Source organism: Rhinatrema bivittatum, chromosome 3 (assembly GCF_901001135.1).
Source record: "Rhinatrema bivittatum chromosome 3, aRhiBiv1.1, whole genome shotgun sequence".
NCBI classification, from domain to species: Eukaryota; Metazoa; Chordata; class Amphibia; order Gymnophiona; family Rhinatrematidae; genus Rhinatrema; species Rhinatrema bivittatum.
In genome coordinates, this window is record NC_042617.1 from 124635721 (window position 1) to 124653900 (window position 18180).

The 18180-nt window shown below is 40.9% G+C and overlaps 1 protein-coding gene across 1 annotated transcript in view; it reads left to right on the forward strand.

The window, feature by feature from the left end:
• The window catches only part of USP34 (ubiquitin specific peptidase 34), a 1009100-nt gene that overhangs the window by 598931 nt on the left and 391989 nt on the right, over positions 1 to 18180 (forward strand). Inside the window, exons 41-42 of the mRNA XM_029593702.1 lie at positions 4790 to 4973; positions 5369 to 5532. Coding sequence (XP_029449562.1) covers positions 4790 to 4973; positions 5369 to 5532 — 348 coding nt within the window. The remainder of the gene's footprint in view (positions 1 to 4789; positions 4974 to 5368; positions 5533 to 18180) is intronic.

Consider the following 18180-nt stretch of genomic DNA (forward strand, 5'->3'; position numbering starts at 1 on the left):
GGTGGCGATGTCCTTTCGTGGATTGCAAACTGGCTAAAAGACAGGAAACAGAGAGTAGGATTAAATGGGCAATTTTCTCAGTGGAAGGGCGTGGACAGTGGAGTGCCTCAGGGTTCTGTATTGGGACCCTTACTTTTCAATATATTTATAAATGATCTGGAAAGAAATACGACGAGTGAGATAATCAAATTTGCAGATGACACAAAATTGTTCAGAGTAGTTAAATCACAAGCAGATTGTGATAAATTGCAGGAAGACCTTGTGAGACTGGAAAATTGGGCATCCAAATGGCAGATGAAATTTAATGTGGATAAGTGCAAAGTGATGCATATAGGGAAAAATAACCCATGCTATAATTACACAATGTTGGGTTCCATATTAGGTGCTACAACCCAAGAAAGAGATCTAGGTGTCATAGTGGATAACACATTGAAATTGTCAGTACAGTGTGCTGCGGCAGTCAAAAAAGCAAACAGAACGTTGGGAATTATTAGAAAGGGAATGGTGAATAAAAAGGAAAATGTCATAATGCTTCTGTATCGCTCCATGGTGAGACCGCACCTTGAATATTGTGTACAATTCTGGTCGCCGCATCTCAAAAAAGATATAATTGCGATGGAGAAGGTACAGAGAAGGGTTACCAAAATGATAAGGGGAATGGAACAACTCCCCTATGAGGAAAGACTAAAGAGGTTAGGACTTTTCAGCTTGGAGAAGAGACGACTGAGGGGGGATATGATAGAGGTGTTTAAAATCATGAGAGGTCTAGAACGGGTAGATGTGAATCGGTTATTTACTCTTTCGGATAGTAGAAAGACTAGGGGGCACTCCATGAAGTTAGCATGGGGCACATTTAAAACTAATCGGAGAAAGTTCTTTTTTACTCAACGCACAATTAAACTCTGGAATTTGTTGCCAGAGGATGTGGTTAGAGCAGTTAGTATAGCTGTGTTTAAAAAAGGATTGGATAAGTTCTTGGAGAAGTCCATTACCTGCTATTAAGTTTACTTAGAGAATAGCCACTGCCATTAGCAATGGTTACATGGAATAGACTTAGTTTTTGGGTACTTGCCAGGTTCTTATGGCCTGGATTGGCCACTGTTGGAAACAGGATGCTGTTCTTGATGGACCCTTGGTCTGACCCAGTATGGCATTTTCTTATGTTCTTATGTCAAGTAGAAGAAAGGATGGCCAAAGAGGTAAAGTGAGGTGCAAAACGTTTTTCAGATATATTAGTGAAAGAAGGGAGGTCAGAAATGGTATTGTGAAATTGAAAGGTGACAAGGAGCAATGAGTAGAGAGTGACAAAGAAATGGCAGAAATATTAAACAAATATTTCAGATTGGTATTCACTAAAGAAGACCCTAGAGAGGGATAGTTGCTGGCTAACAAGACTGTATATTGGGATGGAGTAGACGAAACTCCATTTACAGAAGAGAATGTATGGGAGATGCTAGGCAAACAAAGTGGACAAGGGCATGGGGCCAGATGAAATTACACCCCAGGATACTGAGAGCGCTCAGAGACATGCTGGCGGGTCCGCTGAAGGACCATTTCAATAGATCCCTGAAAATGGGCATGGTTCCGCAGAATTGAGAAGAGCGGTGGTAGTCCTACTTCATAAGAGTGGTAGCAGAGAGGAGGCTGGAAACTACAGGCTAATTATCCTCACCTTGGTGGTAGGAAAATTAATGGAGACTCTGCTGAAGTAAAGGATAGTGAACTGTCTATAATCTGGTGAGTTGCTGGACCTGATTCACCAGGAGGAAGGTCCTGTCAGACAAATCTGCTTGATCTTTTTTCATTGGGAGACTAGAGAATTGGATCGAGGAAGAGCGCTTGATGTAATCTACTTGGATTTCAGCAAAGCTTTTGTTACAGTTCCGCATAGGAGGCTTGTGGATAAAATGAGACGCTTGGGAGTGAGTGCCAAGAGGGTGGCGTGGATTAGAAACTACTTGACTGATAGGAGACAAAATGTAATTGTAAATGAAACTTACTCTGAAGAGAAAACCGTGTTAAGTGGAGTGCCTCGGGTTCGGTTTTGGAACCAGTTAGGTTCAGTATCTTTGTGAGCGACACTGCAGAAGCGATAGAAGGTAAAATGTGTCTTTTTGTGGATGATACTATTATCTGCAATAGAGTGGACACACCCAAAGGAGTGGAGAAAATGAAAAGAGATTTAAGAAAGCCGGAAGAGTGGTTGTAGATTTGGTAGCTGGGATTCAATGCCAAGAAGTGCAGAGTCATCCATCTGGGGGGCAGTAATCCAAGAGAGCTGTATTTGGTAGGGAGCTGAAAGACTGATTTGCAAAGACCAAGAGAGGGATCTTGGGGTATAATGTCTGAAGATCTGAAGATGGAGAAGCAATATGACAAGGCGATAGCTAAAGCCAGAAGAATGCTGGGCTACATAGAGGAATAACCAGTAAGAGAAAGGAGGTGATAATGCCCTTGTACAGGTCCTTAGTGAGCCCTCACTTGGAGTGCTGTGTTCATTTCTGGGGTCCATATCTCAAAAGGGACAAAGACAAGATGGAGGCAGTCTAGAGAAAAGCGACCAAAATAGTGCAGGTTCTATATGAGAAGACTTATGCAGAGAGGCTGAAGGATCTGAATATATGTATACCCTGGAAGAGAGGAGGTGCGGGAGAGATATGATACAGACCTTCAGATATCTGAAAGGTTTTAATGATGTACATTCGACAAACCTTTTCTGTTGGAAAGAAATTAGTAGAGCTAGGGGTTACGAAATGAAACTACAGGGAGGATGACTCAGAACCAACATCAGGAAATATGTTTTCACAGAGAGGATGGTGGATGCCTGGAATACCCTTCCAGAGGAGGTGGTGAAGCCAAAAACAGTAAAAGAATTCAAAGGGGCATGGGATAACATTGTGGATCCCTAAAGGCTAGAGGATGGAAATGAAGAAAAAAGTGCATGGGGGTAACTTGCTGGTGTGGCCATTACTACTCTCAACCAATCAACCTTCATACTGTTGATGTAACTCCATCTTGGCTTTTTGCTTCAACAGCAGGGGGAAAAGGGGAATTGGATTCAAACAACAACCATCAAGGGCTTCGACTTTTACGGTCTGGGGAAACAAACATGGGGATAACTTGCTGATGTGGTGGTTACCGCTATTAACCAATAAGCCTGATACTTTCAGGCAACTCCAACATTGCTCTATGCTTCAATGGCAAGGGGTAACTGGGAATTGGATTCAAACAGCAACCAATGAGGACCCTGACTTTTACTGTCTGGGAAATTGATAAGCATGGGTGTAACCTGCATGGTGCAGCAGATACTACCATAAACTTGCTGGGCAGACTGGATGGACCATCTGGTCCTTTTCTGCTGTCATTTCTATGTTTGGTTCTATGTTTTCTGCATGAATGATTTGAGGGTGCACTTTTCTTAAAAATGAAAAATATGCAGCATTTACTGGCTGAATTGCAAACAAGAATTATACAAAAGTCTGGGACATATTTAGAAATTTATAGAGGAACTGTTATGGGCAAAATGCACGTATTCTCTAGGTAGTAATAGTAGTAATAGCAAAAAATAACCAACCAGCCCATCCAGTCTGTTCAATTATTCATGTCTACAGTGCAAGGATATATAACAGTTGCCAGCCATAGAGTGTGACCACTTTCAAGATCTCTCTCCTTATCAAGGGCAGTTTGATGTCTTCCTCATTTGTACTGTTTTGTCTTGGGAAGATGAGCATGCAAGATACCCCATTTAGTTCACACACGGTACCCATCCTTTACTATGTCTGACTACAATTTTGATACTGCCTGCAGGATATGCAGTCCTGCAAACTCATTTTCAAATGTAGCTGATGTGCACAACATGTATTTTGCATCTGCATGGAAACAAGTGCAAAGTATGCAGGTGAAACTATGTGCAGAGATTTAAAAATTAAATTCCTGCTCATGCTTTCACTCCCCTAACCTAACTCTGCCCTTTTTTTCATGCAAGCAAAAGTACTTTTCTCTGCCTATAAGGGCTGGTATTTTTTGGTTTTTTTTTTATTTTCATTTATTTTTCGCCTTTCAGCCACTTCTAAGTGGATTGCATTCAGGTACTGTAGGTATTTCCCTGTCCTGAGAGATCTCACAGTCTAAGTACCTGATTCGCTGAGGGTTTTTCCCATAGACCCAAATGGGAGAAAAGCCTTAATGAATCTGGCCCTAAGTTTGCACTTGAGGCAATGGAGAGTGAAGTAACTTGCCCAAGGTCACAAGGAGCGGCAGTGGAATTTGAACCTTGGCTTACCTGGTTTGTAGTCTGCTGCTCTAACCATTAGGCTACTCCTCTGTTCTACTCCAGTTCTAGTATGAAAACTCAAGAAGTCAGTGTGCCACCCTTTAAATTCTCTTTTTTTGGCTGTTTCCTTCTGCTTCATTGGGCATTTAACTTAGAACTGGCCTGTATTGGCTATGATTCAATGAACCTTTATTCGTAATTACTCTCATGTTTACCTGATTTTTAGTTCTCCTCTCCTGTCTAGTCATTGCAGTGACAGTCCCCACCCAGTGATCTGTGAGCATTCTCTCTGCACCAGCTCCAGCTGGCCCAAGGAGATTTGCTTTCCATGATTTTATAAAATGGATCTAGTTACAATTTTTGTATTGAACGGATTTGGTGGACAAGTTTTGTCTTAAGGTATTAAGTACTTATGTGCATTCACAGCATGTTAGTTGAAGAGGACTTAATATAGCCAAATCAAGAAAGAAAACTTCTAAAATTATTAGTTTTTCTGATTGAATTATTGTTTTACAGGAATTTTTGAGAGACATCTTTAATTTGCTGTTCTTACTGCCAAGCCTGAAAGACAGGCAGCAGCCAAAATGCAAATCCCATTCTTCAAGGGCTGCTGCTTATGACTTACTGGTGGAAATGGTAAAAGGTTCAGTTGAAAACTACAGGCTGTTACACAACTGGGTTATGGCACAGCACATGCAATGTAAGAATGAGTTTTTATTCTGTTTTATTTTATAGTAGTGGCATAATATTAATGCTACAATATGAGTTAGATTCCCCCATACATTACCTTGTCTTTTCCTTGGTTGTAATGCTTCTTTAGGTTTTATTTCTAAATCTTATTTTGTTTAGCTATATTTTCTCTTATGTAGTCGAACATAGCTACACCTCTTTTTAGATCTTCATCTCTAAGCCCACTGTTCAGTAAAATGACTTGATCTCCACCTTTCTGTTGCTGCAGTTACAAGTTATCTGTCTCTTTTACAATGTATATTTCCTACTGCACTTGCATAGATAATATATTACTTCCCTTTGTTATTTTTGAGGAATCTTTTAAAACATTTATTATAACTATTTTATCCTCTACATTGCCTCCAGCATCTCATACTCCTTATAAGTGGGACTACTGGCCCCATGATGATGTTCGAGCAGAATGCCGATTTGTTGGTCTGACTAATCTTGGGGCAACGTGTTACTTGGCATCCACCATTCAGCAACTTTATATGATACCAGAGGCCCGGCAAGCAGTCTTTACTGCCAAGGTATGGTTTACCCTAAATGTTTAGTAAAAGTATGAATCGTAAAGAATATATTTTTATCCTTCAGAAAGCATCTTATTAGTTTGTCAAGGTTCAGAAAGGCAAGAAGGGCAGTATTAGGGAACTCTGGACTTTTGATGGTCAAAATAAGACCTATTAGAACAAGACATTGATATGATATTGTGTTTGTATCTGTTATATTTATTGTATTAGACCTCTCTCTGAGTAGTTGCTTCCTGAGGATTTTACATAGGATTATTGTTGGCTTTTATGATGGTTCACGAGTGAAGAGAGATCAGAGAAAGAGACCTATAACTATTTCTTTATTCCAAAGTCCAATCCACAGGTATATATAAAATACAACAAAGAAAAAATTAACATTACTAAACTTTATTATTCACATACATCTTTGTCATAGACAGATTCGATGTAGTCATATGAACATATAATCATACACATATCTGATTTGTTCTCAGGGATATTCCATCAGTATAATCTGTGTGAACCAGAATTCTGTAGGACAGTGCTTTCTGGATTTCTCTCCAATATACTTAATACTTTTACTACTTCTAATACATCATGTTATTCACGTTAGATGCAAGAATTTATATTGTAATCCTAAAGTAAATTCTTTGCAAGTTTGTCTAGTAGACGTGACCTTGTTGACTGCTCAGGTTTGATCTAACACAACAAACATTTCCCCGTTCTCTAAGATAATTATGTTTCCATTATATACTGAAAGCCAAAAAACAGCATTGTTAATATCATCCAAATAACACAGAATGTCCAGTACCCAGAAACACATCTTTTAATGGTCTTTAGGTTTGTAGCTAATCATTAGGGAATGAGTATTCGTTAAACTACTTGGTAGCAACATAGCATCAGGGGAAACGTTTCAGCTGCAGCCTTGCTGAAGCTTGTCCTAAATCAAGCCAAGCCTGCTATTCCTCCACACAGGGATAGTTAGCTGACTAAGGCTGAAAATTCACCCTGGCCAGCTAAGTTCCCCTGACGCAGCCACTCCTGCAGGAACACCCACTTTTGGAAAGGCTAAATAGCTGAACAGGTGGTTATTTTTAGCTGCTGTGCAGAGGAATTTTTTCAAAAGTTTAGATCTAGCTGGCTAACTCCTGAAGTTAGCTGGTTAGACCCTTTTGAAAATCTAGCCCTTACTTTATTGTATAATAAAAATAAGAATAAACACAAAGTGAGCATTTGTTAAAATGCCTTTTTTAAGTTTATTAATGGTTAAGTTCAGCACATAATTGTACAAGCTGTGAATTGCTTTTGATAGTTTTAATCAGAATATTTTGAAAAAGTAATACATCCTTGGGAAGAACTATCACATTTCAAGGAAATTGTAAGGTAACTGAAAATTTTTAGCTAGTCTAATCTGCACAGTGATGAACTATTACTGCAGTAAAGATGTTTAATTTAAAAAAAAAAAATCAAAATACATAGTTATGATTTGGACACTACCATCTTTAGATTCCACAGGAGGAAATAGAGCTGAATTGTTTGCTGAGCATATATATTTACCTGGTTTTATATTGCAAGTAACTGAAATTTGTTGCATTTTTTAAAAGCAAAGACTGTTTAGGAATTTAGATTTTCCTAATTTTTTGATTAGATTTTAAAAAGTGGAAAAAAGTGGGCTCTATTCTAGCTGTGAAACAACTGTTCTACAGAGGTGTTGATGGCCAATTAGCAAGGAAGAGTTTTGGAAAGTCTTATAAATTAAAAAAATAAATAAATCTAAACAATAACATGGGTGTTGTGCAATGTAGTAACTATGGGGCTTTACTCTAACAAAACCTACTGGAGACTTCAGTATTGCCCTATCTGTATCCGTTTCACTAGACTGAGAATGGTGTATGTTCAGCTCAGAGTAGAATTGGCTAGAATTAAAAAGGGCCTCCTTCCAAAACTATGCTCATGCAATTCTGCACTACTTCCATGCCATTATAGAATGCCTTCATGACATTAGCAGCAGGATATATGTCCATGCAGGAATTTGAGGTGGATGTAGAACTGATGGAGGAAACCCACCATGAATGTAAATCTAAGCATGGTAACAGAAGTTCCCAAAACAAAAGCAAACTCCTTCTGGTGGGGGACTTTAAGCATTAGAGGAACTGACTCGAAGGGACAGGATTGGAGAGAGACGTGAAGATCAAATGCCTACATATTGTTAGGCTTGCTGGTGTAGAAGGAAGGAAAACAGAAATTGATGTCTACTTGGCTAGGGGCTAAGTTAGTAGTATAGTAAAGATGGAGTTTAAGCTATTAGAAGGAAGTCATAAGCAGTGGGCAAGGAAAGTAACATTTTCTGAGGTATTACCTGTGTATGGTAAGCTGAAAGGTAGGCTGAGTTACACCTAAAGTTTCAATATATGATTGAAGAGTTGGTATAAAAAAGAAGCATGTTTTGGATATCTTGGGGGCTGAGGAAATCCATGGAAAAATGTAAGACTGTAGAGATGACCTGCATCTATCTGAGGGAGGAACCAGCATCCATATCTGAACAGTTCAGTTCATACATTGACAAGAGTTTAAACTAGATGAGGGGGGTGGCAGATGAAAGCTGATTCAATTGTGCGGTCATACTCAACAGACAAAGTTAGTGGTGAAACACACAAACATTTGTATCTTTCAAGCTTACCTGTAAAGGACAATGAAAAGAGGGCGGCAATAAGAGTATGCAGACAGAAGACAATGGGAGTAGGAATAGTTGGAAGGCTATGAACACAAATGCTCAAAGTCTAGGTAATAAAATTCCAGACTTGTAAGCCCTGATGTAGATATTGTTGCAGTCACTGAAACATGGCTCAAGGAGTCTCAGAACTGGGATACAGCCTTTTCAGGAAACACTGGGTAGGCAGAAATGGGGAAGCAGAAGCACTTTACATAAAAATGAATATTACATCAACACATATGGAAGAGTATGGGGAAAGAAGGGAGGTACAATGGGTTACTTTGGAAAGGGCAGATGGCACTTCTATCTCCATTGGAAAGATGGTATATCCATTTCCATTGGATCACCTCTGGCATTGACAGAAAAGTTGGGTAGAGATCTAGTCAAAGAGTGAAATGAAGGGGGATATGTTTCTAGTGTAAAATTTTAATCTGCTAAATGTTTGGAACTTCCCATCTGCGAAGATCCTGTACTTATTTCAAGGGATTCTCATTAGACATATTGTAAAGAAACCCACAAGGGAAGGGGGTGATACTAAACGTGGTGCTTACAAATGGAGAAAATGTTTCTAATGTCAATGTAGGTGATTACCTGAACTCTAGTGATCCTCACATATATGGGTCCAAAGCGGGAAAGGGGAGCGGGAGTTCATTAAAAAGGCAAAATCCTGGACTTCAGGAGTACCAGCTTGGTTAAAATGAGGTAGTATCTTAAGGAGGCACTAGCAGAATGATACCTTTTTTGTGAAGTAGAACAGTGGATTCAGTTAAAAGGAGTAGTAATAAAGGCAATACATCTTTTTTAGGAAAGTAAATAAAATGAGAGAAGAAAAGAACTGGCAAGGTTTTCCAAAGAATCAGCTGAAAATTAAGGGCAAAAAGATTAGCATTCAAAAAAGTAAAAGGCATCTCAGAGGATTACAGGAAAGAATATCTGGTAAAGCTATAAGCAGGGAAGATAGGATGACAAAGGTGCAAACACATGAAAAGATAGCTAAGGCAGTAAGGTGAATTTACTGGTATATGTGAAAGGAGGAAGAGCAGAAGTGGGATTTTAAAAGTGAAAGGAGAAAATGGAAACTAGATGGAAGGTGACAAGAAAAAAGCAGTAATGCTAAAATATATTTGCCATGTCTTTACTAAAGAAGCACTTGGAGATTGACAATCAATTATTGGAAGGAATACATATGGTAGTGGAATAGAGTCTACACTATTTATTGAAGAAAGAGGTTTTGTATGGAACTAGCAGACTTGAAAGTGGACAAACCTATGGGATTGGATGGAATACCTTCTAAAAACATAAGAATTACCATACCGGGTCAAACTAAGGATCCATCAAGTCCAGTTTCCAAAAGTGGTCAATTCCAGCAACATATCTCCCATCAACTTTGCCACAAAGATGCACCTTTGCACCATACCTACAATCTGGAACAAACACAAGAATGCACACTCAACCTGCACACCATCACATTGCACGACAACAAAGGCTTATACCAATAATGATATCTCCAATCACTCAACTCTTAGGTCTCTCTCTGTTTACTCTAACTCTATTCAACGCTCAATCGCTCTCCAAAAAAACGCATATCCTCAATGATTATCTCATAGAAGTCAACCCTGACATCTGTGCTAACACAGAAACCTGGTTAAAAAATACAGACATTGTACTAACAAACCAGCTTCCTACGCAATCTTACGATCTCTTCTCAGTCCCCAGACCCAAAAAAGAGGTGGAGGGCGCCTCCTGGCAGCAAAAAAAAGGTCTAGGCATAACCTTGTTTGTTGTAAACACCACCACCAAACTAGAATTCTCGCTCTTTAAATCTGATCATCTTCAATTAGCCCTCATCTACGCCCCACCAGGAACCTTAGATTCAGAACCCTCTCCTTTGATTGAGCTTATAACCAAATACATCAATGCTGACAAACCCACAATAATCCTAAGAGACTTTAACTTACATGTGGACGCTTCTCCACAATCCATCAACTGCGTAACAGTCCTCTCATCACTTAGTCACTTAGGTTTCACGCAAATTGTTAACAGCCCCACCCACAAAGCAGGCCACACATTGGACCTCATCTTCATTAACGATAGCTTTACCATCCACTCCTACTCCCACCTGCTCTCCAGTTCCTTGGTCAGACCACCAGGTCATCTACACGACCCTTAAGATCAAAAATCAACCACCTCAAGTCCCCACCAAATCCACCATCCACTTCAGGAAACCATGCTCTCTAGACCTACTCAACGAAAAGATATCCAAAGCACTAAACCAACTAGACCTCACAGACGCAACCACAGCAACCTCTACATGGATCAAGCTCACCAATAAAATTGCAGATCAAATCTGCCCAACATCATCCAAAACCATACAACCCACATTGGACAACAGAAAACCGTGGTTTACCCCCGAACTTAAATCCCTTAAGCAATCACTAAGAAATAAAGAACAAAGCTGGAGAAAAACCCAACCTCTTCGTCACACGATATCTACAAATCCCTTCTCAACACATACAGGAATGCCATCCTTAGAACCAAGAAAGATTTCTACGCAAAAAAAATCCACAACTTCATTTTCGATTCAAAGGCACTTTTCTCCTACGTCTCCTCTCTTACCAAACCATCTCCCCCCACTATCCCAGACCACCAAGCACTCAGCAAAGCCAACGAACTCGCCAATTACTTTAAGACAAAAATCTCCAACCTTACCTATTCTCTCACACCCAACAACATCCCTCCAATACACCACCTCATAACCCTGCCTCAACAAAACGCCAGTCTCGAGTCATTTGAACCCACCTCTTCTTTGGAGATTGAAAATACCCTCAAAAAACTCAAACCATCCTCCCACCCATCAGATCCATTACCGACAAACTTGCTCATCGCCATCCCGAACACCATCTCTAAACCTATTTCCGAAATTATCAACACATCTCTATCTCAAGGTTTAGTACCCAACCAGTTAAAATTGGCAATCCTCAAACCTCTACTTAAAAAACCAAATTCCTCCCCATCAGACCCAGCCAACTTCTGTCCAAACGCAAACTTACCTCTCATTGCCAAATTAATGGAAAAAATTGTCAACAAGCAACTGTCAGAATATCTGGAAGAACATATCATTCTTTCTCCGGCTCAGTATGGCTTTGGCAAATCTCTAAACACTGAATATCTCCTACTATCACTCACGGACTCCATCCTTGTAAACCTGGAGAAAAAACAATCCTACCTGCTGGTTCTCTTAGATTTGTCTGCAGCTTTTGATACGGGAAAACACACAATACGTAGAGACCAACTAGCCAACATAGGCATCAAAGGCTCAGCGCTCAGTTGGTTTCGGTCCTTCCTGAACAATAGATTCTATAAAGTTAGGATTAACAACAAGGAATCTCACCCATCCCTACAGACCAAGGAGTCCCTCAAGGATCTTCACTTTCACCCACCCTCTTCAATATATACCTCCTCCCTCTCTGCCACCTACTCGCAAATCTGAAACTTACCCATTACTTCTAAGCGGATGACATACAAATCCTGATCCCGATCACGGAATCCCTGCAAAAAACCATTACCTATTGGAATGACTGCCTTCAGCCAATTAAAGACCTACTCTCCAGTCTCAACTTAGTTTTGAATGCCAATAAAACGGAAATGCTCATTATCTCCCATGACCCCCCCCCCCCCCCCATCTCATCAAGCTCCTCTCAATCAACAAACTCAAATATCATTTTCTCTCCTGACGTCAGGGATCTAGGAGCTTGGCTTGACAACAATCTAAACCTTAAAAAGTTTATAAACTGTTGCGATTCCGGGTCGCCCCCGGAATCGCCACCCACCTGGTCGCGAGTTGGTGCGGGTCCCGCGCTCCCCGGGCCTCCAGGGGCCTCAGCTGCCGCAGGCCCGGCGTCTCCCCACCTCGCCCGGGCCTGCAGCTACTTCTGCTCCTGCCTCCTTGCCTCGCCGGAGCAGCCGGCGCCTCGCGGCGGTAGACCCCGCCCCCTAGACGCGCGCGTCTCAGCCATAAATTTAAAGGGGCCAGCGCGGGAAACCTGGGGGACGCCTCCTGATGACATCAGACGCTGCAGGGTACTTAAGCCCTGCAGCTGGACCAGGACGTCGCCTTGCAATGAGGTTCCCAGGTTTGCCCTGTCTCCAGTTGCTGCGTTCGTGCTTCGTTACCTTCTACTTGGCTCCTGACCCCGGATTGGCTTAGGCTTCTGACCCCGGACTGGCATTTGGTGATTCTCTGGCTTCTGACCTCGGACCGGCTTACGTTGACCCTCTGGCTTCTGACCCCGGACCGGCTTACGTTGATTCTCTGGCTCCTGACCTCGGACTGGCTTACGGTGATCCTTTGGTTCCTGACTCTGGACTGGCGAGCGACAACCCTTCGGCACTCGACCTTGGACTACAGCTGACCAGGCCCCCGCGGGTCCTCCTAAGTCCCAGCGGCTGGGTCCCTACGGGCTCCTCCTGGGGGGACTTCGGCTTCCAGGGTGAATCTCCTAAGTCCCAGCGGCCGAAGTCCTACGAGCTCCTCTCGGGGGAGGATCGGCTTCCAGGGCGAAGGTCTTCTCAACACAGTGCCAGCGCCACCATCACCTCCTTCCTCGCCAGAGCTCTTGGTCGCATAGGGCTCCCAGAGTTCCACCTTCGGCCAGCCACCAGTCTGTCCTCGCCGCCTCCCGGTCGGGATCGCTGCTGCAACCACCTACAGCAGCTCTTCCTCTGGCTCCGATCGGCCCAAGGGTCCACGAATCCAACAATAAACACTACCACAAAGGACTGCTTTTACAAATTACAAGTACTCAGAAAGCTAAAACCCCTCCTACACTTCAATGACTTCAGACTAGTACTCCAATCCATCATACTTTCCAAGCTAGATTACTGTAACTCCCTTCTACTCGGACTCCCCACAAATATGATCAAACCTCTACAGATGGTACAGAACGCTGCCGCCAGAATCCTCACAAACACCAACAAAAGAGAACATATCACTCCAATCCTCCGTAACTTTCACTGGCTTCCTATAAAATATAGGATCCTCTACAAAGTTCTTACTATCGTTCACAAAGCGACTCACAAACTCGCGCCCATCATGCTAAGCACACAACTTCAACCTCATACATCCTCCAGACCCATCAGAAGCGCCTACAAAGGCACACTTTATGCCCCACCTGCAAAAATACTACTAAGGAAACGAGCACTATCTTCAGCAGGCCCCCACCAATGGAACGCGCTCCCCCCAGATCTAAGACTTGAACCTAGTCATCAGGAGTTAAAAAAACAAAACTAAAATCCTGGCTCTTCCGCCAAGCCTTTCCAGACACTTAACGCTGCCTAGATACTCGCATTCTCCCGTAATATACATTCAGTAATCAATCACATCAACCCGTCCCCTTGTTCCCTTTTAAGACACTATGCTTTATTGTATATACTGCGCTTATTACTTTATCGTATTTAATTTATACTTTATTGTATATACTGTGCATTATTGAATTACTTTTACTTTTATTTATTTTATTTTTATTTTAGTTTATTTTTCAAAACTGATACCCCTTGTTATTTGTCACTATAATATGATATTGAGTTCAAAAGTTTTTCCTTTTCTTGTAACTATTTCTATGCCATGTTCAATTTGTACGTTGTTTTATAGTTATATGTAAAGCCCCTCCCTTTTGGGCATCTCACTGTTTTATGTAAACCGGAGTGATTTGTATCTGATACAAGAACCTCGGTATATAAAAATTAAAAATAAATAAATAAAATAAATAAAATCTGCCCCTAAGGGTAATTCTCACACCAGTGTAATTGAATGTGTTCTACTGTTCCTCTCATAGTCCCCAGTCCAAGAAGTGTATACCCCCTTAAAGCATAATCAGTGACGGCTGTATTAGTTGAAACATAGTGGCACTCTCTGGGGAAGCTCCAGTCTTAGAGATGCTCCAAAGAAGGGGAAAAACACTGGTTCCCTGCCCTGATGCAGGGAGTAAAAATTCAGGGCAGGTCTCTACTCAGTAGCTAACAGCAGTGTTTATCTGGCAGCTCACTAATGCAACAGTCTGATGTCAATATTGCAAGGCAGGGACAAAGAACGAAAGCATAATCCGTTGTACTGAAGCTGCTGAACAATTTAGGGCTACTTGGCTGCAATGGGTGCTGCAGGGTAAGCTCCTGGACTCTCCTTCTGCTGTGCAATCTGTTTCCTGGTAGCTGTGGTCGAAGTGGGGAGGGGGGATCCTCTCCCAAGCACAGCGCTCTGATCTCTCTTTCCAACTGTTCTCCAATACTGATATCTCTCCTCTCTGTTATCTAATTCCTTTAAGGTTTAGCTCAGCTTGGAAGCTAGGCTCATTACCCCAAAAACACAGCACTGATTCCTCTGCAATAGGCTTCGTTTTTTTTTTCTCTTTTCTGATTGGTTTGAAGTTCTCATCCTCTCTCCGGGTAATGAGCTGGCTCCCCATTGGCTCATGATAGTAACTGAACTTCCTGTGCCTGTTGTAATCAGATAATGGCTGGTTTCTGCAACAGCACAAGTCTCATGCTGGATTTAAACTGAAACAGTTGTCACCTGTCCAGTTTTTTTTTTGTTTGTTTGTTTACACTATACATCCTTGTGCCAGGTAAGGCCAGGAGGGCAGGGAACCAAATCAGGCCGTCCGGCCACACGTAGGACCCTACTTATATGCTGCTAGTCTGCTTGACTATTTGCTCTAAGTATTTATTTGAATCGGTAGTAAGAGTTGTATTATTTTTCTTTATTTATTATCTATATTTAAGTTGCTGTTGTCTTGCCTTTTTGACTTTTTGGACTGTAAATTTCAGTTCTATTTTAGATATTTGTCCCTCTCAATGAGTCTTGTGCAAAATATGGTCTATCAGGGGACCTTTAGAACTTGCATTGAAGATTAAAATAAACTTGGTTATTAATACATTTTCCCTGATTGGATTGTTATACGGATAGTCTGAACCTTTCCTATAATACCCCTCTCCTTGTGAATTGATTGCTTTGTGTGTCTTCCATTTCTACTTTTTGCTTATGTTTAACCCAATGTAGGGGTTGTGTCAGTGTGTGTTCTTTTAGTGATACATTGAAATTAGGAGTGCCTGATCTTTTGCATGCAACTCTATATATTACCTTTCATACTTAATTTGCACTGAACTCTTAATACCGACTGTACCTTATCCATATTGTATCCTCTTTGTAATCTACTATATACCCATTGTAAAACCTGATTATTTGCTCTAACATGCCTTGAACTCTCTTACTGGAAAAGCGTGTAAAAATAAATTATAATGATAAACTCTCCTGGAGCCAGTTCTATACAGTATCTTTGTGATATTGCAGTGGCATTAGTAGGAAATGTCTAAGACTCTTAAGATCTGCAACAGAGTAGACACTCCTGTGCAAGCAGAGTGAATAAGAAGTGATCTAAGACAGGTAGAAGAGTGGTTGAGTGCTTAACAGCTAAGCTTCAGCACAAAAAGTGCAGGGTGATGTGTTTGGGATGCAGAAATTCAAGTGAGTCGATGATACTGAATTCCACCAAGCGGGAGAAATCCTGGAGTGATCATATCTGATGATTTCAAAGTTGCAAAACAGTGCAACAAGGTGGTCTGGAGCCAGATGAATGCTAGTTTATATACAGAGATGCATAACCATTTTTAAGAAGAGGTAGGGGCCGGCTCTGTGCCACTGTGGCAATATTGTGCACTGCCTTGCAAAAGACCTAGATTCGATTCCTATCTCAGGCTTTCTGTTACCCAGGTCAGCCAGGGATATTTCAGAGATAGCATTTATGGCCTCTAGCATGAATGGAGTCATAGTCATTGTGCAATGGCAATGCCTAGTGGCCAGATTTAACATTCATGTTTGTAGGTTTCCAGAGGGAAACCCTGGGGCATGGCCCCTTTACCAAGGATTGTCACTGCAGTAACTGAACTAAAGTATGTTGGGAGAGGTTGTAAAATAAGGAAAGATCCCTAGGTAGTAGCTAATGAAGGCTTATGGCACCAGATTCCAGTCCTGGTTCTGATTCAGCTGAAATACTAAGGAGCAGGAGGAAACTACCAGATCAAAAAAAAAAAGAAAAGAAAAGGAGATAATGCCTTCGTATTGTATATGGATCATTGTTGAGAGCTCATCTGGAGTATTGTATCCAGTTCTGGATGCCATACCTTTGAAATGATATAAAGGCAGACTAGAAAAGGTCTACCAGAATGCTACAGCTCTGCACCAAAAGCCCTATAAGATGAAACTTTTAAAGATCTAAATGTTGTATATATGAGAGGAGAGATGGTGGCAGGGGTAGAATATAAAAGAAATTCAAATACCTCAAAGTTTTATTGTAATGCAGAAGAGGCAAACCTTTTTCCATAGAAAGGAAGCGCTAGAACAAGAGGCTATGATACAAGGCTTCAAGGGGATAGAAACAGGAGTAACATTAGAAAATCTTTCTGCACAGAAAAAGGGGTGAATATGTGGAACAGCTTTCCAGGGAAGGTGGCAGAAGCAAAAACAGTAACTAAAATCAAGAAAGCATTGGATAAGTGTGGAGGATCCCTAATTACAAAGATCTAAAGGGAAAGCCAGAGATCAACTGGGGTCTTTGGCATTTATGTATTTTTTTTTCAGTTTATAAACTGCTTTTCATTTACATGTATCAGGAAATAAATTGGGTAGGCTAGATGGGCTTACTCATATTCTATGTTTTTATATGTTCAGTTTTCTTTTGTTTTGCTGAAAATAGTGCTGCTGCTCAAAATATTGATTTTTCTGTTTTGTATTCTGTGAAACGCCTTTGCTTTTTTGTTTGTTAAAAATGTGTTGTTTTATGTTTGTTTTGAGAATACATAATGTGTAACTTTTATTTACTAATTCAATTTATGAATCACATTTACTGGAAAATAAGTCAGCTTTCATTATGGCCCATCCCTCGATTTTTACAAACTTCTTACCTTGAAGAAAGATTCTTCTGTGTGTGCTACAGTAGTGTTAGAAAGTCCATGCCTGTTTAAAAAATGTTCACCTTTTCTTGCCTTGTTATAGCCTAGAAGTAAAATGCATTAAACTGGTATATTTCATGTATTTACATCCTACCCAACAATTGCCAAGTGAAAAATATATTTCAGAATTCATTAGAAAATTAAATAGAAATAAAAACATGAACATGGAATTGCTTGGTTAGATAAGTGTCCCCCCACCCACTTTGTACTTCTGTAGCAATCTTAAATACTGAAAACTCCAATGTAAACAATTGCCTTACAAAAGCACACACCAAGTAAATTGGCTGCACCTATGTTAAATTGTACTGATTCATATGATAGGGTAAATTCAACAGTTACGGGTTTTGTATTTCAAGCAAAGATTTAGCTATTAGCACTAATGCGCTAGTAAAAGAGCTTAAGGACAAAGTTGTCAAAAGGCACAGATTTAGGGACAGGTGAAAAAAAGAATTACAAAATCCTTGAATATTGCATGGAACATGATTGTTAAGAAGTGGAAAATATGACATCACTATGACCCTACCTTAGATCAGGCCATCATGCCACAATGGATGACTGAGCAGTAAGGAGACTGATAAGGGAGGCAACCATGAGGCTAGTGACAATTTTGAAAGAGCTACAAGCTTCTATGGCCAAGACTGGTCAGAAGTGTGCATGCAACAGCGGTATCCCTCTATAAATCTGGCCTGTGTGGTATGGTGGCAAGAAGGAAGCCCATTTGAACTATGCAAAGTAACACTTATGGGTACTGTAGGCATGTGAGAAAAACTTGTGGTCAGGCAAAACTAAAATAGAACTTTGTGTCCTGAATGCAAAGCATTGTTTGGTGCAAACCCAACATAGCACATTTCCATCACTGCTGTGAAACAAGGTAGTGGCAGCAGCATGTTATGGAGATGTTTTTCATTGGCAAAGATTAGAACAGTTGTCAGGATAGAAGGGATATTGAATGG